The following is a 20676-nucleotide window of genomic DNA, read 5'->3' on the forward strand; positions in this document are numbered from 1 at the left end:
GCCGGCAGCCAGAAAGATGCGCACAAGCAATAAGGGGAGAACTTCCGAGAGTCAATCTTGAGATCACACCCTTGAATTTCCCATCATTTGGGGGTGCCCGGGTGGCTAAACGGCTGACTCTTGACTCTGACTCAGGTCATGGTCTCACGGTTTGCGGGATGGAGCTCCGGGCGGGGCTCTGTGCTGACGGCACGGAGCCTGCTTGGGATTCTCTCTCCCTCTGCCCCGCCCCCCGCTTGTTCTCTCTCTCTCAGAAATAAATAGACAAACATTAAAAACAATCTCCCAGGGGCGCCTGGGTGGCTCAGTCGGTTGAGCGTCCGACTTCGGCTCAGGTCACGATCTCGCGGTCCGTGAGTTCGAGCCCCGCGTCGGGCTGTGTGCTGACAGCTCGGAGCCTGGAGCCTGTTTCGGATTCTGTGTCTCCCTCTCTCTCTGACCCTCCCCCGTTCATGCTGTCTCTCCCTGTCTCAAAAATAAATAAACGTTTAAAAAAAAAAAAAAAAAAAGAATCTCCCATCACTTCCCTTCCCTTCGGGCTGTGAAGGACCTCAGGGCCATCCTGGGCATTTTCACTGGTACGGTGCAGGGAGCGCTCCCTGGCTATGTCACCGCCTCCTGAACAAGGACCCGACTGAATTGGAGATGTGGGCAGGCAGGGAGGTGGCGCTCGCCCAGCAGAGCAGAGGGCAGCGAGGCCAGGCCTCGCTTCTGGGGGGGAGAGAGCGTCTCTCCTGTCCTGGCAACGGAGGATATGGACCCTGGCAGGCTCCAGACTCTGCATTCAATGCCCCCTCTGGTCGCAGGATTAAACGGGAACGGTAAGAACAGACAGTTACTGTGTTCGTCACAAGTATGCGGAGAAGTTGCTGCGGGGACAGGAGATCTCTCCTCACGGTGGTAGTTAGAGCCTCCGAGGCCCCATAGCAGAGGGGGTGCCCCGTCCAGGCATCCCGGGTGGCCCTCCAGCTCTGATCACGTCCCCAGCTTACCTACCTGGCTCGGGACCTCGCCCACCATCTGACCAGAGGCCGACAGGCATCTGGTTCCCCTGCAGCCTTCAGCGAACGGAGTTGGCTCCCCGTACTCCAGGCCCGGCCAAGTGCAGGGGCTCCGGTGGGCTCCTTCCTGCTTCCTGGCCCCTCCCCCTGCAGCTGGGAACCACATCACAGTGCTTCCTACCCCAGGCCCCTTGCTGGCCTCAGGGGCTCTGCGACCACGGGGCTCCTTCCTTCCTGCCCCACACCGTGCCGTGGCACCACCATACTGGGTGCTGGCACCTGCTTTCTGTTTCTCAAGCCAGACTTGCACTTACCTCAGGGCCTTTGCACTGGCTGCTCCTTCCCTTCCAACGCTCTCCCGCCCACTCAGGCTCAGCCGTCCCCTTGTCATTCGGACCTCGCGGTGCAGGTGCCTCATTCTGGCCTCCGTCGCACCTCTTACAGTTCCAACCGCCATGAGAGCCAGGGCCTCCAACTTCACTCTGCCTGCAGCCCAGCAGGTGGCAGTTGGTCTGCTCGCCCGGACGGCCCTCCCTGACCGTCCATTAAGGGACAGTTCTCGCCCATCCCTTTTCCTCCCTTCAGCACAGAGGACCCCAGGCTCCCGATTCTGGTTCTAACCGCTTTCCCGTGTGTCCGCTCCAGCAGAACGTCAGCTCCTGGCCCGCGTCGGGGCTCGGGACCCAGGCAGGGGGTGCAGGGCCGGGCACCCAGAGGGGAAGCTGTTGCGAGGTACGGAAGAGGGTGAGCGAGGGGTCCTCCCTGCAGCCCAGAGAGTGTCCCAGGCTCGATGCAGCGCACGGTGTCTGTGCAGAAGCCTCCACGTGGAGTAGCACGCGTACCATCCAGGGACACCGGCCCCCGTGAAGCCAGGTGAACTGGAATGTTCTGTGACGACCCTCCTAATTTAAACTGCGATGACGTCTGTGACACAGATGGGTCAGAGGTGTGCTGAGGGGGGAAAGCTGATCTCCAAAGTCACACTCTTGAGACGACAAAAAGTGTGGCTATGGGGACAGACGGTGGCCGCCAGGTGGTGGTGCGGCACAGGGGTAACGCGAGGGGGCCCACTGGAAGGCGCCGTCTCCACCGTGCAGGCACACACACTCGCACGCACTTGTGGAGACACGTGTACACGCGTGCACACAGGTGCACAGGCGCACGTGCACATCCACAAGCACACAGGCAGGCGCACAGGCGCACGTGCACACACACACACACGCGCGCACGCCAGTGCCGGTGGCACTGGTAGCCATGGAGCAGGTCCGTGGACCAGGTCAACCTGGCACTCGGGCCACGCGAGGCGTCACTGTCGTGGACACGGGCGGAAGGGAGCGCCGTCATTTCTCACGACAGCACATGAGTCTACAAGGGTCTCGAAACAAGAAAGCGAAGAACGCATCTATGGCCCTGCGGAGAAGCGGCTGGCACGACCCGACGCTGGACGTGCGCCCAGGGGACCTGAGGCGGAGTCTGCTGCGTGCGTCCCCGAGCCGCTCTCGGAGGACGCGCTCTGCCCTTCGCCGGGGCCCGGGCTGGGATGCGGCACACGGAATAGGGTATCTGAGAGGGAACAACGTCAGCAGCGGGAGGAGCGGGACAGTGAGGGGGGGGGGGCACGGCACTGGGGTGCGGTGACACTCTCCCCGGGAGCCGGTGGCCGGGGCCAAGGAGCCCCGCCTGCAGCCAGGTCACCCGTCGCCGTCCCCGCAAGTGCCCGGCTCACGCCACACAGGCCTTCCGGGGCCGCGCGTCCTCCCCCCCCCCCCCCCCCCCCACGGAGAGACGCCCCGGAAAGCCCCCCGTTCACAGGGATGCCCACGCGGGGATCTTCCCAGGCGCGCCCACGAGGCCCGACCGGCGGCTCCAGCTTTGCCCACCGGAGAGCTTCTGATTTCATTGGGCCCCGCGCACTGGCGGGATTTTAGCCGGGGCAGGGGCGCGTCACGGGGGGCCGGGCTCCCGCTGCCATCCTGCAGGGCTGAGACCGTCTTCGCCCGGATGAGCAGAACGAGCGAGCCAGCCCTCCGGGTGCGTGTTGGCTGGGAGGGCAGCGGCACGCAGACCGTTAACTCTTTGCCTGACGGAGGCAAGCCGTGCAGGAGGCTGGGCCCTGGGGTCAGGGGCCCCTTCTCCCCATGTCTGGTGGGGGGGGGGGGGGGGGGCTCCTCTTCCGGGTCAGGCCCGGCTCCGGGCAGACACAGCCCCCAGCTCAGGTGCAAGGGTCTCCTCAGGTCGAGAGCCCGGGGCCCGGGGCGGAGGGGGGAGCGGGTGCGGGGCGAGGTTCCCTCGGGACAGTCGGCTGGTGGGACACATGAGACGCCCCGCTCAGGTCCTTGGTCACCCCCTCCCCTCCCCCACTGAGGCAGGACCCACCGGAGGAGAGACCTGGATCCAAATCCGGGTCAGGCTCCTGCTTGCACGGCAGCCCTGGTCGTTCACTTGGCCCTGAGCCTCAGTTTCCCCATCTGTAAATGGAAGAGGTGGTGACAGCTTGTAGACACATTCTGGCCCACACTGTTCTGGTACTTTCCACGGACAGCCTGTCCTGCTGGGGCAGCGTCGGGGGGGATGGAGGGATGAAAAAAGGGGCACCTCTCAAGTCTGCCCGAGGGGCAGAGCATCGGAGGCCCCAGGTCCAGTGTGGCGGGTCAGCAGGCGCCCAGTCAGGAGGGTGGAAACGCGGGCTCAGGCCTGAGGCCTCCGGGAGTCAGCATCTCTGGCCCACAGCGACTACAGCTCTAGACCTGCCAGGGTGGGGGGCGGGCCCAGGGTCGCCACGGGCCCCGGGCCCCTCTTCTCCCGCACACCGCCTGCCTCTTGGCCTCAGAGTGGACCCCACGTCCCCCACCCTTGCAGCATGACCACTCTGTGCTCCGTGGTGCCCGGAAGCTTCCAGTTCTCCAGGCTGGGGTTGGAGGCCACGCCGGCCCAGACCCCCAGGCCCAGCAGCAGCCTCTCCAAGTGCCCCTCTGCATAGGAGATGCCCAGCACCCAGCATGGGGAGGGGCGGCAGGGATGTCCCTGCCCCATCGCCCCCAAAGCCTCCGTGACCCCCAGGGCCCAGGGACGCGCTGCTGGAAAACCACCTGCGAGCACACGCTTCCTCCTCCCGGTCCTGGCCAAAGTGCCCGTCTTGTTTCTACCCACAAAGGTGGGCGGGAGCGGGGCCCGGTGGCGTGCCTGGGCCTCCCTTGGAGGAAAGAAGGGGACCGAGACCCACAGAGAGGGCCCTCCCGAGCAGGCGGGGGTCCCGTCGGTCTGGAAGCAGGTCTCCATTCTGAGGCCGGAAGCCCCGTCCCGCCCAGCACACCCCGAGGGCACCGTTGTCACAGCAGCTGGTGCCTGGAGCCCGGACCGCGAGGCAGAGCCCCCAGTGTCGGGGCACAGCCCGTGGGGGACGGTCGGGGGCGGCCGGGGGTCCGGGACCGCGAGCAAGCGGGCGCTTCCCATGCCGCGTGGTGAGTGCCGGCAGCCGGGGTCCTCCTCCCGGTGCCGGTGGCTCCTCCCCCCGCACCCCCAAGGGCTCACAAACCGCCGGGACCCAAAACACGTCCACCCAGCTCGCGGGATGCGAACGCTTGGTCCTCGTTTAACGAAAGGCCGGTTTTCCTTCACCTTCAGCCCCAAGGAGAGGTTAGCTGCCGAAGCGCGGGGCTCTGGGGGCCCATCCGGCCTTTGGGAGCAGGGAGGCCGAGGGTCTCGAGACCGCCTCTGCCCACACACTCCTCCGTGCGGGGACGGCCACAGAGGCACACGTCAGAAAGTCGCGAGTGGCCGTCCTCGCCCCGGCCCCGAGCTGCCCGTCCGGGGGCACCGCCTGGATTTCCCGAAGCGCCGCGTCTCCACGCCAGCACGGCCGTCCCTCCAAGTGGCACCCAGACACGCCTGCCGCACGGCTCACCACCCAGGCGGCCACCGGGCTTGTGGCTCCGTGCTCCTCCTCCGGTCGGGCGCTCGAGCGGGGGACGGGTGGGCTGGGCAGCTCCAGGTGTGACGGGGTGGCTCTGCCGACGGGCCGACGGGCGCCCTCCGTGGGCCTCGCACCGTTCCCCCCACCGAGCAAAGGCCACCCGAGTGGGCCACCGAGGTTTCCTCCTCCCTCCACCCACGCTCCCCCCGGCTCCCCCACCCGGCCCCGCCCTGTGGTTTGAGTCGTCCACTCACCCCTCAGCTCAAGACTCCCGATCCCCATCCCGGAAAGTGCTCCAGGGTCCTTCCAGCGGGAGGGCGGGGGGGGGGGGGGGGAACGCCCTGAAGTCGAACCCTCCCTGACGGCTTCACCCGGGCCCCCGTCTCTAGCCTGTTCACCCCTTTGCTCAGACCCCCAGGGGCTCCCGCCGCCACTCCCCCCTCCCCCACCTCTGGGCCCCCCGAGACTCCCCCCGACTCCCCACGGCTTCTCCTCCCCCGCCCTGGGCCCACCTGCCACGGCGCCTTTCCAGCACACGGGGCACAGGCTGCCCGGCCCGCAGTGCCCCCTCCCTGACGACCCCTCACCTCCCCGCGAACCTAAGTGGGGTGGCCTGGGCTGGGGCTTCCCGAGAGCACAGACCCAGGACGGCCTCCTCCGTGCCTGACGGAGGGCTCTCAGGCAGCAGCCGGTCCAGCGGACGGATAGGAGAGGACGCTCTCCCCGTCCCGGCCACATGGTCCCCGAGTGAGACTACACGACAAAGCACTTCCCTTAAGACGGAGAAGCGGCAGTCACGGTCAGGACTGTTCCGCGTAGCTCTCAGCCGAGAAAAAATTCAGGGCTATGAACAAGGCACCGTTTACAGAATCCCACCTTTCTAGAAAACATATTTTATGAATGGCATTTGAATGTACAAATGGGAAAAGAATAAATACTTCATCGCCTGACCCCACGCCGCCGTGACACCGCAGGACCCTGCCGAGCGTTCAGGTGGGTTTTCGGAGCTCGGGAAGAAGCCCCAGAAGCCCCGGGGCTTTGGACCACGGCCTGGGTGGGTCACCCGGGGCTCCCGGCCAGAGGGGATACGGTGGTGGCCACGCTGACGGCCTAGAAAGGGTTTCTGTGCGGCATGACCCCAAGGCCCTTCTGAGGCCACAGCGATGGTGCCCCTCGTCCCTGGGCCCACCGCGCCCACCACGAGGCTGTGCCAGGGGCGTCCGCCCTCACACGCTCACAGGCGGCCAGGGCTCCTCTCTGCGAGAACCCGACAAACCGCTGGAGACTTCCAAGGAACCTTCCAGCACTCTGAGCAGGGGACAACAGGCCTCAGACCTGGTCCGCAAGGCCGCGGTTCACTTCCCGCCAACCCGTGGGTGGCTTCAGGTGGGCGAGAGGGCGGAAAAAACAGGACCAGCAGGCCGACGCCACGCCAGGTCCAAAGGCACGGCCACCCCGGCCCCCGGGACGGGAGCTGCCCGCACGCCACATCTGTACCACTCGCTGCCGGACGTCCCTCCAGATCCAGGAAACGAGGCCCGGCACCTTCTCCCGTCACGAGGGCCTTGCTGGCAGGCGGAGACCCGGTTTCTCGCCCGACCAAAGCCCCCGGCCACAGGCGGCCGACGGCGAGAAGAAACACCGAGCGCAAACACACGCCGTGGCTCACGTGGCTGTGGGCTGCGTCCGTGACCCTGAAGAGGGCTCATCTGGTAGCCTGGCCGGTCGGACAGGGGCAGGAGCCACCCGAGGGAACTCGCGTGGTCAGAGAGAGCCCGAGAGTTCGCGTGTAAGGCGAGTCCAGGAGGTGGGGTCCACGGGGTGCCGGCTCAGTAGGCGACCTTCCAGTGCGTGGGCTGCTCGCACGCCTCCTCCAGGTCCCCACAGAACCGGTTGTACGTCGTCCGGGGGTCGAGCCCTAGGATCTCTCTCTCCTCGTGGATCCGGAAAGAAAACGTGGAGACCGAGGTCCCGATGAAGAACCTGCGAACCAGAGGTCACGAGAGCCGCATGAGCGAGCTCACCCCCCCAGCCCTGCCTGGCCTCGTGAGTCACCGTTGCCCAGCGGCCACAGGCCTGGCGGGGCGGGGGGGGGGGGGGGGGGGGGGGGGGGGGGGGGGGGAGGGGGGGGGAGGGGTGCTGCGGAGAGGCCCCAGGTCCTGCACGGGCGCCGACTCGAGTCTCCTGCAGGATTCTGGCTGCTTGGGGTGGGGGCTCAGAGCTGGGCTTGGACCTCTGAGGGCAGAGAGGCGTCCCCACGCCATCTGCTCAGCACGGAGGAGGCCCCGGCCCGCAGCCCGGCAGGCACAGTTGGGACCGACCGGGGCATACGCCAGGTGGCTCCGAGGGTCCTGCAGATGGAAACTAACCTCCTCTCGGTTTCCCACCCCCCTCGGAGTGTGTGCGTCCCAGCCCTGCTCTTCCCCGGGGGCAGGCCTGCCTCTCGGGACAGTGACACAGAGCCCGCCCTCCCTGTGTGTGCTCCTCGGTGACACGTGTGATCCAGGGGGTCACCGAGTCCAGGGGAGCAGGACCGCGAGGTGAAGGGACACACAGGATGGTCCGGGACAGAGCGCCGTGACGGGACCGGGAAGGAAGCCGGCGGGCGGGGACCGGACGGGGAGCACGACCCTCCGCGCGGGGCCGGGGAACGGGGGGCCGCCCGCCAGAGGCTGAGGGGCGCGGGGCGCGGCGGGCACGGCCGGCAGAGGCACCTGGCGTGCGAGCAGATCCACTGGTCGATGATGGCCACGCCACCGTCGCGGTACAGCTCCAGCTCCTCCCACGTGGGCTCGAACCTCACCATCTCGGGCAACAGCCGCCTCAGCTCCTCGTGTTCTGCGGAGCGAAGGAGGGCGGACGTGCTGGGGTCGCGGCTCCCGGACGCGTGTGCTGCGCCGGCTCCGCACGGGCCGGCGGAAACGGCCAGGAGGACCGGCCGCGGGAGCCGCCGCCGCCCTCCCGGCTCGGGCCGAGGCTCGCGCGCGGGCCCGGGTCTGCCGCGGCCTAACCGGGGGCAGCGGACGCGGACGCAGCCGGAGCCACGTACCCTTCCTGACGGCGTCTGTGGCCACGAACACCTTGTCCAGCTGGTGGGTCTTCATGAGGCCGCGGATCTTCCTCACGGCCCCGTCCAGACTGGGCACGTCCTCTCTGTGGCCCCAGATGAAATCTTTCCTCCTCAGGTGAACCGCGAGGTACGGACCCCCCAGCGAGGACCCCAGCTTGACCTGGCAAAGGACGGGGACCGCTGAGGGACCTGTGTGCAGCTGGCACGCGGGACACGGAGGGGACATGTTGTCCGTGTGGCAGCACCATGCTCCGCGGCCGTCGGGCCACATGTCTCTCCAAGACCGCGAAGTGACTACCACAGACCCTTTAACTGAGCGAAACAAAAAAGGTAAAGGAAACTCTGGAAAAAAGGACAAAACTAGGGAAAAGGGTCTATTCGCTACGGTGCTTTTCCAGTAAACACCACGTAACGACCGAGGGATCGCGGCCGGCCCCGTGGACAGTGCCACTCGAACGCGCTCCCGGGAAATGCTCGGCAACGGCGCCCGCTTGAAACAGCCACGTGTCCTTTGTTGAAAACGAGTTACGTGAAAACCACACCCTCAGAAAAAACTTTCTAGAACAAGGGTGACCCTTTTGGTGAGTCTGGTCTGGCCGCTCTCAGAAAAATCTCGCCTTTTCTTTCTCTGTTGTCCTCACGTCACGAGGGGAAACGCTGACCGTCCCCGTCCGTGTTCGCCACCCGGTTTCACTCCCGGAACTCCAGGAACTCCGGCGGAAACGGCACCGAGCCCCGGGCCGGCGCTGGGACAAGGGGACCCTCCTGGCGCACATCCCCGAGCGAGAGAGCGTGGGGACGCTACCTTCATCTTGGTCCAGTCCTCCTCGAAGGGGATCCTGTCGGCTTCGTCCGTGGAGTTCAGGTACTTGCTCCGGAACTCGTCCCCCACGGCCCGCAGGTGCTTGGCGAACACCATGCTCCGCCGGGTCTGCGGGAGCAGAGAGCAGCGCCCCGCCGAGTGCCCCACCCCGTCGGCCCCCCCGGCGGGCGCCCCGAGCCCCACCCGCACCCCGAGGCCGGCCCGAGAGTCCGAGGGGGACGCCGAGCCGACACTCTCGGAGGTCAACTGGGGACGGGCTCCTAAGAGGGTCTGGCGGTGACAGGTCACCAACCGGCAAAAGGCCGGACCGCGGGCGACCGGGACCACCACCACGGGCACAGGGGAGATGCTCGGACAGGCGCCCTGCCTGGGGGGCGGGGCTCGGGTCAAGAGAACGTGGCTGGCCGGAGGGAGTCGGCAGCCTCGCAGCTAACAGGGGACCACGGTGCCGACGAGAGGCGGAGAGCCCCGAGGGCGGCCGTGACGAGGCACCTCTCTGCTTTGGAGACTACGTGCTCAGGGGGCACCCGGGTCAGGGAGCGGGGGTCTCTCCGGGGTCCTCCGGACAGGCGCCTAACCTCTACCCGGCTCCCCGCGGGAGCTCTACGCCTACGTCTACACAGGGCAGACCTCCGGAGCAGGGCAGGCGTGGAACCCACTTCCTCAGGCTCCTGCCGCGTCAAGGCGACACGGAGGCGCATGCGCCCAGCACGCACACAGGCCAGTTAACAGCACGGCAGGTGCGGGCGGCACTCACGTCCCAGTACTCCTTCCCGCCGTAGTGGTCGTGCAGAAGGTTCTCGGCTCTGTCCAGCATCACCGACCTGTTTCCAAACAAGAGAAAAAGCATCTAATTTTAAGACAATTCTATTCGCCGGCTCCAGGGATTGTCTGGGAAGGAAGCCGGGGGCCCACCGGGACACGCCTGGGCCGGAGACCTCCACACACGCTCCTGCGGGAGACCGTGAGCACCGTGAGGGGTCTCTCGGGTCCCAGCCACCGCACTGGGGGTCAGCAACCCTGCTGTCACCACTGGCGAAAGAAACACCACAGACAAAGCAAGCAAGCCCCAGAGACAGCTCCCACAGGAGCACAGAAATGGCTCAGTTTTGTAATTTCGGAAGATCTGTTGTGTAACTGGTCACATGTGGACGACAAAACCGCGTGATGACAGACACCACAGTCGTGCGGTCGGTCAGACCACACTCCTGTTTGAAAACAAAATCATTTTACCGACACAGGGCTCGGTGCCCCTCAGCACATCTGCTTTTCAAGCCCCGAACTAGCACCTTTTTCACAGAACACTCAACTTCCTTGCACCACGAGGGACGAGGGACAGAGCGACCCCTTCCCGAGGCGATCAAAGAATCCCCAGTGTCAGAGCACACAGAAGGGACACTCCAGAAAGGGCCGCGTCCACTCCAGCCCGGACAACGCAGGGCACAAGTCTGGGGAAAGGCGCCCAGCCTCCTCCTCTCTCCTGGTCCCCAAACCGTGCGTCCTGAGTGGTACGGGGCACCGGGGAGGCCACGGCCCCTCCTCTGACCACCGTGAGGTCCGGCTCCGAGAAGGCTGCGCGGGAGACCTGACCACAGGCGGGACGGGAGCTGCAGTGGGCCATCTCAAAACCTCCCGAGCCTGCCACGCCCCTCCCGTCCCTGTTCTCACCCTGCTTCAGCCACACCGGGCGGTCACCGGGACAGGTGAGGTAGGGAAACGAGTAAGGTCAGCGCTCTCTTCCAGTCGGGCCTGCAGCCCCCGGGCCATGCCGCCCTCACCTCGCCGATGCCTAGCTCCACCCCTGCCTCAGACAGGAGAGCCAGACCCCTCCACCGCCTGCGTCGGGACTGGAGACCCTCCCATCAGCTCCCACCGTGAAGTGGCTGAGAAGCCCGTGCGAGGCTGTACTGGCAGCACAGACCCCCAGAACACGGGTACAGCCAACGTATACCCGGGCCCTCCCCGGGGACGCGCGACCGCCTCTGCCCCAGCCCCACCTCGCTGTGGAAGGACGACCAGGTGCAGGGTGGAGACGAGCTCCACCTCTCCAGTGACCCTGCACAGGCCAGGAGGGCCTCCGATGCCAGCAGGACAGTGTGCAGGCGCACACATGTGCATACGCGCATACGATATGTGCATGTGCAGCACGCATCCACGTGCACATGCACACACACATGCACGCACAGCGCACACGCAGCACACATCCACGTGCACATGCACAGTGCACACGCGACACATGTATGCAGGCACACACACCACACGTGTACACACGCACCCACACACATGCACACACTGTGCACACGCAGCACATATGTGTGCACACTGTGCACACGCAGCACGCACAGTGCACACGCAGGCACACCCACGCACGCGCTCGCCCATTCACTGGCCGGCCACGCGCGGACCCTGCAGGCACGTACCTCGCTGACGTGTTTCTCAAAAGCACAGGCGCCATGATTGAAGCCGAGCCTTGAACGGACAAACAGGAGACGTTTAAAGCTCTTGTCTCTTCGTAACCCCAAAACCATCCTCTGGAAAACAAGATCCCCGGTGCCTCCGTTCGTTGGTTTTCACACAGGAAACCAGTAAAGCCCAGATGCACGTGTGTACGGCTCAATCTAGGCAGACCCGGCGATCTCGCAGTGAAAACCTCCCGCTCGTGATCACAGGTAGTGACGTTCCGGTGAAAACTTATAAAGAACCATAAATCTCAGCGGACTTGAGCAGACCGGTGGGGCTCCATCTGGACGGCTGCCAGGGGAAGGGGGCGGTGGGGGGCAGCTTCACGGTGCCAGAGGCCCGCGGTAACAACCCTACGACAGCCGTGCCCCTCCGAGGGGCTCCCACAGCAACGAGTTTCCAGAACCCGGGTATTCCGGTGCTTCACCCACAGGTGCTGCCGAGGAGACAGGCCCTCCTTGGGGAAGTCTTCTGATGGCTGCCTCCGTCTGGGTGACCAGACTGCCATCTCCCCGGCCGCACTCAAATGCGCTGAATGCAGCTTAGCTGTGTCAAGGTGGCCCGGGGCCCCACCCCTGTAACCGGGGATGGGGGCCGCTGCACAGGCCAGGCGGGGAAGGGGACCCTCCCGCCGGGGGCCCGGCGGCCGCACCTGTAGTACTCGTGCTTGTCTTGTGCGTAGAGCAGCGGGTCAATGCAGGGCCGCTCGTCAATCTTCTCCTCCCAAGTCCCCTCCTTCCACCCCTCCGCGTAGCTTTGCAGGACGAACACCTGGTCAATGAAGGGCCCGCCGGACTCTGGAAGAGGCCAAGGACGGACAGTGAACAGGAACCGGAAGCACACGTGTGGGCACATGTCGGACGGCCGCTGGTACAGACAGGGAATTACTACTTGACTTAATCCCACCTTCTCCCTGCAGGGCTGCAGAAAGCTTACAGAAGCAGAGACAGCACACAACAAGGGACAACAGGGCACGAGGTCCCTAGAGTGGGTGAAAGGGGCTGCCTCAGGGCAGTGGAGCTCGTCCAGGCCCTGGCCGCTCCCAGGGGCCCCTCTTACAGCAGCGGGACCTGCCCTCAGCGCTCGGCCCTCCTCTGCCGCACCCCCCAACCCAGTCCTCACGACGGCCACTGGCCCCACACACTCTGTCCACCCTGCTGTCCCTCAAGCACATCGGTGTGCCCTCTTCCCACGGCCTCTGTATGGGCTGTCCCTGCGTGGACCATCCTTGCCTGGACCGCTCCCCTTCAGGGCTCACCCTTGACCCCTGTGACGCCATTCAAATCGCACCTCCCGCCCCACCCCACCCCACTCTCTTTTTGTCCGCATGACACTTCACCGCCTTGGACACCGCGTGCCTTAATTACTTCTTCATCTGCCTCCACGCGCCCCACAGGCGCTCCAGGAGGGGAGGAGTCTGTGTCCTACCTCCCCACGGCCCACCGCGCCCACCCGGACCCAGGACATGCCTGCCACACCCACAGCGCTTCATCAGATGTGCCTGGGGTGGACCGATGGAGCCCAGTCACGAGAGAGCCGCATCAAGAGGAATTCTGGCGTCTCTTCCACATTCCCCTCACTCAGGGGCCGCGCTGCTGGCGGGGCCTGGCCCCAGGCCTCCTGGGGCTCCTCTCGCAGTGACGGGAAGGGAGGTGACACCGAGAGGCTAAGACGCCCGGTGCCCTGGTGCACATCCTCAATCCCTGCCCCCCTCTGCAGTGAGAAAGGGTGGAACAGTCGAGGCCAGCCGGGCGGGGTGGAGGCCAAGCCGTCCGCCTGCTCCGCGGCACTCAGGGCTCTCCAACTTCCTGTCCCCGCTGCTTCGGCTCCAGGCTTGGGGCCTCCAGAGCCGCAGGGTGGGCAGCAGCCCTTCCGCCCTGCACACACACTGTCCTCCCCCGCTGAGCACGCTCTCACGCGGCTGAGGCCCGGCCCTGTCCCGGTGTCCACCCATCAAGAAACCCTCAGGCCACAGCCCTTCGTGGAGGTGAAGGGCAGTTTCTCTGGGAGGCTCCACGACCTGTGGGTCAGACGAAGGCTGAGGCTGATTCCCAGACTAAGTCGAGTCAGACTAAACACCCAGCTGCATCTCTCGTCTTGGCTCTGAGAGAGATGCGTTCCAAGAAGACGTTTTACAAGCCTCAGTTTGCTTCTTGCCCGTGAGTGAAGATATCAGAAAACACGGCCTGTGTTGTTCCATGGCCGCAGCACTCCCAGGACTGACCCCGACACAGGAACGTTCCAAAGTGACCAGGGCTGCCGCGCAGGGAGAAGTGGAAAAACGAAGACGTGCCAGCCGCAGCCGTATGCTCCAGGGCCGACGCAGCAGGAGCTCCACAGACCATCGCACCCGCTCACGACGGCCTGCGCCTCCCTCTGCCAGACTAAGGTGGCAGCAAAAACGTGGCAGTGCCTTTTTAAGCTTAGATCTTCCAAAGAAAGCAATGCTAAGCTGTAAATACTCTCATTCTAAGAATATTCCCAACTTCTCTCTCTTAAAAAAAATGAAACAGACCAAGCAGGACTAAGTGGAACGAGACGTTATGACGAGCACTGCAGGGAGGCCCCAGGGTCAACGCCTGCCTGCCTGCCGTGTGGCGTCCTGCTTCCCCATCTCGCTTCCCCTCGGGGACACAGGGCCCTCCCTGCACACGAGCACGGCCTGCTGGGGCCACGCCTGGCCTCCGGACCAGAAGCCACAGCTCTGAGCGCCCTCCGCTGGCTCGCCAGCCGCCCCAGCTTTCAGAGACAAGGGGACACACAGCTCACGGAGATCTATCTCCCGAGATAAATTAGAGGAAGACCAAGGTCACCGGGAGTGCGGAATCGGGAAACAGAAGCAGGCCCCCCCCCCCCCCCCCCCCCAGTGCAGAGCTAGTGTCACCACAACGGGCGTGCCACACACAGCGGGCTGGCTGGTGCTCCTGCACCACCACCTCGGCGGCCTCACCTGCGATGAACTGCTCGTACTCAACCACGGGGATGTTTCTGTTCAGACTCGGAAGATCAAAAAAGTCGGACCACGGAATCCGGACCTGGTGAATGTCCGGGCTCTGCCAGTGATAGAGGCGGCCCCAGGGGGGCAGCACCAGCACCCACTCCTCGGTCTTCAGCAGCGTCTTCAGCAGGGAGGCAACGCGGATGTAGACGTCCCTGCGGAGATTGAAGCCCTCTGGGGGGTTGACGTCATACAGAAGATACCTAGAAGGGAGGGGCAGGAGCGAGGTTCTTCCCCGCTGAGGCTTCTGGACACAAAGCCCAGAGGCGCCCCCAATGCCTATGGGGCAGGATCTGGGCACTCGGAGCGGCTGGTAGTTCACTGTCGCCGACCCCTTTCTGTACAACCAATTACTTCTAGAGCCCGTGAGTAGGAACAGCACGCATCTCAGCAGCCTTTAACGGCCGGCAAGTAATTCACAGGGAGACCGGCAGTCTTGCCAACCAGAGCCTGAGGATCAGTCCTCCAGTGGTACCCAGACGTTTTGGTCTACCGACCCCTTCACACTCTTCACAATTACTGAAGACCCCACAGGACTGTTGTTTATGTGGGTTACATCTACTCATCGTGCCGGTGTTAGGAGTTACGAACTTAAAACACATGTATTGTTCACTTAAAATCATGATAATAAGCTATTACATGATGTGGTTCTTAATATTTTTAAATGAAAAACAAGTACATTTTTCTAAACAAAAAGAATTAGTGAGAAGAATGACAATGTAATTTTTGGAACTCTTTTTGGTCTAGCGATAACTGGATTTTCATATCCGCTTCGGCATTCAACCTGTTGAGCTATCACAGGTCAGATGGCCTCAAGAAAACCCCCACTGTAGACTCACGAGAGAACGACTTAAAAAGGTGGATAAATAACATCCTGATGTTCCTACCAAAATGGCTCTGACACCTCAGGGCTCCCTGGACACACTTCGAGAACCACCGCACTACCGAAACACCTCTCCCTTCTCGGCACTGGTTTTTCCACAACTTCCCTTACTACCGATGAAACTGTTGTAACGCCCAGCTTGAGCCTCCAGATCTCCCCAAGACCACCAACAGAGGAGGGAACCCCTTTACCACCTCTGCATCCAGCATGCAGTGCACGGTCTGTTTCGTCCAAACCCTCAGTAATTGCTGGACGGCACAGACACTTGTTTTTTTTGTCTTGTCTTTTTTAATCCCTGAGACTTTTATCTAGGGAACATCCACCAACTGGATGGAGCCTGGAAGATTCCGTGCAGATAAACAAGGCCGAGCTCTTACGAACATCTGACTCGGGTCTCCTCCAACCCAGGGCAAGAACCCGCATCATCTAACAGGGGCGCCCGGGCCTGCCCCTTAAGGCTCACCCACAGCCAGCCCTTCCCGGGGCTCCGGAGGCCCAGCAGCCCGGGGCAACCCTGACTCGCGCACGGAGGCTGAAAACCCGGGGAGGGTCAGAGGGTAACGGGGTGAGGGGATGAGGGCGCTGGAGGCTCCGCCCCGCGCCCCCCAGCACCGGCCCGCTGTCCTCGGTCCCGATCCCCGCCCCCCGACCACAGGTGCCCCGCCACGGGAGTCCCAAGCTTTTACCGTCTGCGGGACGCCGCCCCCGACAGGATGTCGGCCGCCGACTGGCCGGGCCAGAACTCCTCGCCCGAGGCCGAGGCCGGCGGCCAGGACACCGCTCCCAGCAGCAGGAGCAAGACAACGCCGAGCGCCGCCATGGCCCCACCGGCCACACACTTCCGGCGGCCGCGCTCCGCCCCGGAAGCGCACGCACGCCCGTCCCACCGGAGCGCGTCTCCTGAAGCCTTGGCAACGCCACGAGCGTCTTGCGTCATCCCGCGGATGGGAGTCTCCCGGACGGAAGGTGCTGGGAGGTGCGTCCGGGAGCGCTGACGTCCTCGCCTGCGGGCCGCGTGGAGTGGAGACCGGGGCGGGGGCGGGGCTATGGGCGGGGGTCAGAGGACCTGTGGGCGGGGCCTCGCGTCGGCGAGCGCGTGGTCTTGGGCCACGCGAATGGTGGAAGCCCGGACGGGGCCGGGCTTGTGGGCGGGGCCAGAGGACCTGGGGGCCGGTCGAGTCTGTGGGCGGGGCTGCGCGGACGTCCTCGCCTGCGGCCCTGCGAGGTGGAAGCCGGGGAGGTGCCGGGCCTGTGGGCGGGGCCAGAGGGCCTGTGGGCGGGGTCGCGCCGCGTGGAGCGCAGTCCCAGGCCGGGTTTGGCAGGCGGTCTCAGCCTCGGATCAGCGACCGGGGGTGGGGGGGCAGCCTTCGGGCTTCGGGCGAGCAAGCCGCAGGACTGACCCGAGGGCCGCACGGCTGGCTAGGTACGACACCCGAGCCGCAGACCCGCCAGGCGCGGTGACCCGCAAGGCGGGCGATGCTCGGGCGGTTTTCGAGATGACAAGGTGTCTCTTAAAGGGAGGGTGGAGTGGAGGCCGTCAGGGTGGGTGTCTCACTGTGGAAAACCACAGTGCAAGGGCTGCAGAGTGTCCCCTTTGTGTTTGAAGAGCACAGCACATTCGAGGGGATGGGGTCGAAGCTGAATATGAGGGAGCCGGGACTTGCGGTCACCAGACAAGTGGCTCCTGTGCCCTGACCCCTATTCAGCCCAGGTCTGCACCCCAGGTGCAGACTCTGCGGTGGTGGAGCGCAGGGGTCCCCTCAGGAACCTCATTCCTGGGCGAGGGGCCTTGCTTCGCCGCCCCTCACTGCAGCCCCTTCCTTCGCCAGCACCGCCACCCCTGCCCCGGGAGTAAGTGCCCAGAGCCCCCGCGCTGTGACAGGTGCTTAACTCCTGGTGGCTCCTGCGCGAGGGGGACCGGTGGGGGAACTGGAGCCTCTGTAGTTCCTGGCATGAAGTGCACCCTTCCGTGCTCAGGGGGCAGGCCAGCCTCAGCCCCTGCCAGCAGCGAAGGGACCTGACGGGGAGGCGGGGCGGGCAGTGAGGGAGGAAGGAATGGCTGCCCCATCTGCAGGCTCCTCCTTGCGTGGAGTCACTACGCGTCTCTATTGTTCCGGACACTCCTAGTTGGAGGTGTCTAGCAGCAGGTGGGTCTGCCGGCTGCCCCTTCCGAGTGCAGGCCACACCCCAGTGCACTGATATGTGCCGCAGGAGGGGCTTAGTAAAGACATCTGAAAACATACTTTTTTTGTCTTTAAGTTCATTTATCTTGCGAGACCGCGAGCAGGGGAGGGGCAGAGAGGAGAGAGAATCCCAAGCAGGCTCTGTGCTGCCATCTCGGCGCCGAACTCGAGGCTCCATCTCACCCACCGAACCGTGAGATCGTGACCCGAGCCGAGCCGAAATCAAGACTTGGATGCTTAACCGACTGAGCCACTCAGGTGTCCCAAAACGTTTTCTTAAAGGAGTTTTTATCATGAGTTTTCAAGCATTCACGGAAACAGGAGGACGTGAGGGCCTGTATGCCCACCTCCAGATTCAACACTCTCTCATCCCGCCACACTTCTCCAACCCTTTCTTCTTGTTTTTCCTATACTGTTTTAAAGCAAATGATTCACATCAAGTTGTTTCATTTCAAATATTTCCACATGTGTCTCTAAGAAATAGGACAGTTTTTCACACAGCCACAGTATCATTATCCCACCTAAAAATTTATTGATTATGCTGTAATATCATTAAATATACTGTCCGCATGCGTGGGTCCCTAGTTGTTTCAAATGCCCTTTATTACAACAGATGTGTTCCAATTAGGATCAGGGTTGTCCAGAGACAGAAACGATAGAACATAGAGATATATCTGAGGACACTTATTACAGGAATTGGCTCCCTGGGTTATGGAGGCCCGAGGCCTCGCGTCTGCAGGCTGGAGGCCTGGAAAGCTGGTGGTGTTGGTCAGTCCTGCCGTCCAAAGGCCTGAGAACCGGGAGCTCCACTGTCTGAGGCAGGAGAAGACGGATGTTCCAGCTCAATAGGGAAAGAGAATCCGTGCTTCCTCCTCCTTGTGGTTCCATTCAGGCCATTGAGGCACTGGGTGAGGCCCACCCACCTTGGGGAGCACAATTTTACTGGGTCTACCAATTCAAATGCTAATCTCTCCCGGAAACTTCCTCACAGACACACCCAGAAATGGATTTTTTACCAGCTCTGTGGGCGCCCGCCCTTAGCCCAGTCTAGCTGACACATAAAATTAACCACCGCAGGCTCCTGGTTTTAATTGGCCCCCTGGCAGCTCAGCCCCCCTTTCCCCTCCCTCCCTCCTCTCCCGTCCCCTCCCCTCCTCCCTCTCCCTCTCTCTCCCTCCCTGACCCTCCCTCTCCCTCCCTCTCCCCTCCTGCCTGTGCTGATTAGCCCCTGGATTCTGTTCCTTACTGGGAATGACCCTGGAGAGGTTTGTGAGTCTTTCATTAAGAGAAAAAGGAAATCTTTGTTTAAAAAAAAAAAAAAAAAAAAAGTAACTGAATTCCTTCTTGCCCTGCACATCCGGAGTCATAGTTAAGGTTTCCTGCCTCAGTGTGAAGTCAGAGCGCTCACGCCATCCCCCCACAGTGCACACTGGAGGGGACTTTGCCGCCAGAGGGCAAGAGAGCCCTTTGCCAGCAGGAAGGGAGGCGGAGGACAGCCGCCCCTGCTCCCTGGGCCTGAGGGAGGGGCTGGGAGGTGCTGTGACCGGCAGACACAAGGCCAGGCCAGGCCAGGCCAGGCCTCGTCCTACTCCTGCCCAGGCCCCCTCCAGCTCCCCGCAAGGATGAGCCCCAGGAGCTGGCCCTGAGAGGGAGCAGAAGGAAGCCCTTGGCTGGGGTCAGCAGGTGTGGTGTGTGCGTCCTGGGGTCTCACCTGTTAAAGCCCCCGTCTCAGGTCTCGGGAGGGTCAGTGCTGGACACCCCGGGTCCCAGCCTTGAGGTGGTGGAGACACGGAGGCCAGGAGTCTCTGAGGAGGGACGTAGAGAGTCTCCTGAAAGCTGGGAGTCCAGGCAAGGCCTTGCCAGAGCTGGCAAGGAATAGGGAGAAGGGGCCGCCTGGCCCCCACTCTGGTCGGTGGGGTGGGGTGGGGTGGGGTGGGGTGGGGTGGAATGGGAGCAGGGAGTGGGGCTGCCGGAGGTCACCAGTGCCCCTCTGTGGCCACAGCAAATTTGCAGTAAAGTAGCGAAAAGCTGTGAACCCCTCATGTGAAGATGTGGGAGGAAGACACGGGCTGGGGAGACAGCAGAGGGGGGTGCAGGTGTGGACTGGGGCCAAGAGCCACCCCGAGGAGTGGTTCTCCTGGGGAGCCACAGACGCCTCAGGGCACACAGCTCTCGCAAGCCCTGCTTGTCCTTGCGAGAGGTGAGTTATCAGGATCCCCGTGCTGGAAGCTTCTGAGCCAGTGCAGAACCCCACCTCCTTGCTCTGGACAATTTCCTGGCAACCAGGGAGTCAGAAGCAGGAGATTTCTGGTTAGGCCATGAGCCACAGGGATTTTTTTTCACAGGAGCTTCTGGGGGCCGCCTGCCAGGACTGCCCTCAAGGGACACCAAGTGACCAAGAAGTGAGGGCGTGCTGACTCCTGTGGTCAGCACATGGGCCCAGTTTCCCCTCGTGACCTGCCCACAGCGGGGCCCACCGCCTCGGGTGGTGGCTCACCAGGACCTGTGGAAGGGCCAGTCCAGGGGGTCCCAGGGGATGCGGGCCACCTGGCCCTGAGGCAAGGCCACAGCCTTTCCCCTGGGGGTGCACGGGGCACCTGATCTGGTCCTGCTGCCCGGGACACAGCCCTGCGGCCTCCCGTGGGGGCAGCCACCAGTCACCCTCACGACTCAGGTCACGTGGGGTGGGGAAGGCCCAGGGTGGGGGCCGCCCACGGGGGTGCTGCCTGGAGGCTTTCCAGGGGCTGGGGTCCCCTGGCTGGCCTGTGCATGGGATGTAAGGGCCTCTCCCTTCTCAGGGGAATGAGGGGAAGCTTGGCTGAGAGTAAAAGTCAGCGCCTATGCAGCCAGCAGGGTCCTGAAACCGAGGGCGCTGTGAGGAGTCTAGGCTACCGCGGGAAAACAAAACTCGGGCCTCCCCAAGGCAGGTGACCCAGAAAATCCTTCAAACATACTCTGGATCCCTAGTTTTTGTCTCCAAATACCTCAGCTCCTTGTCTGTGCCGTCAGGGGTGGGTTTTCTGCTGGGGGTGAACCTGGCAAACAGCCGCTGTCCTGGTGGGAGCTCTCCTCTGCGAGCTGGGGTCCCCGGAGGCAGGCCCCCCCAGAGGCAGGGAGCCCCAGAGGCAGGGCCCTCCTAGAGACACAGTCCCCCGGAGGCAGGCCCCCCCCAGAGACAGGTCCCCCGGAGGCAGGGCCTCCCCAGAGACAGGGTCCCTGGAGGCTGGCCCCCCCCAGAGGCAGGGCCCCCCGGAGGCAGGGCCCCCCCAGAGGCAGGGTCCCCCGGAGGCAGGGCCCCCCTAGAGACACAGTCCCCAGGAGGCAGGCCCCCCACAGACACAGGTC

At 63.8% G+C, this 20676-nt stretch overlaps 1 protein-coding gene across 2 annotated transcripts; it reads right to left on the reverse strand.

Annotated features, from left to right (window-relative positions):
- Positions 1–5787: 5787 nt before the first annotated feature.
- POFUT2 (protein O-fucosyltransferase 2) lies at positions 5788–16100 on the reverse strand. Of its 2 annotated transcripts, none has more exons than XM_058732249.1 (9): positions 15835–16100; positions 14218–14468; positions 11920–12064; positions 11228–11338; positions 9565–9631; positions 8790–8915; positions 7964–8144; positions 7629–7752; positions 5788–6897 (listed from the first exon to the last, which is right to left on the reverse strand). In XM_058732249.1, exons 1-9 carry the CDS (start codon positions 16083–16085, stop codon positions 6744–6746), a joined length of 1410 nt encoding a protein of 469 aa, XP_058588232.1. In that variant the 5' UTR covers positions 16086–16100; the 3' UTR covers positions 5788–6743. The 2 variants fall into 2 exon arrangements, with proteins under 2 accessions (XP_058588232.1, XP_058588233.1); XM_058732250.1 differs by having other exon boundaries at positions 11228–11276; positions 15835–15997.
- Between the last annotated feature and the right edge of the window lie 4576 nt (positions 16101–20676).

The sequence above is a fragment of the Neofelis nebulosa genome, chromosome 5, assembly GCF_028018385.1.
Source record: "Neofelis nebulosa isolate mNeoNeb1 chromosome 5, mNeoNeb1.pri, whole genome shotgun sequence".
Taxonomy (NCBI): Eukaryota; Metazoa; Chordata; class Mammalia; order Carnivora; family Felidae; genus Neofelis; species Neofelis nebulosa.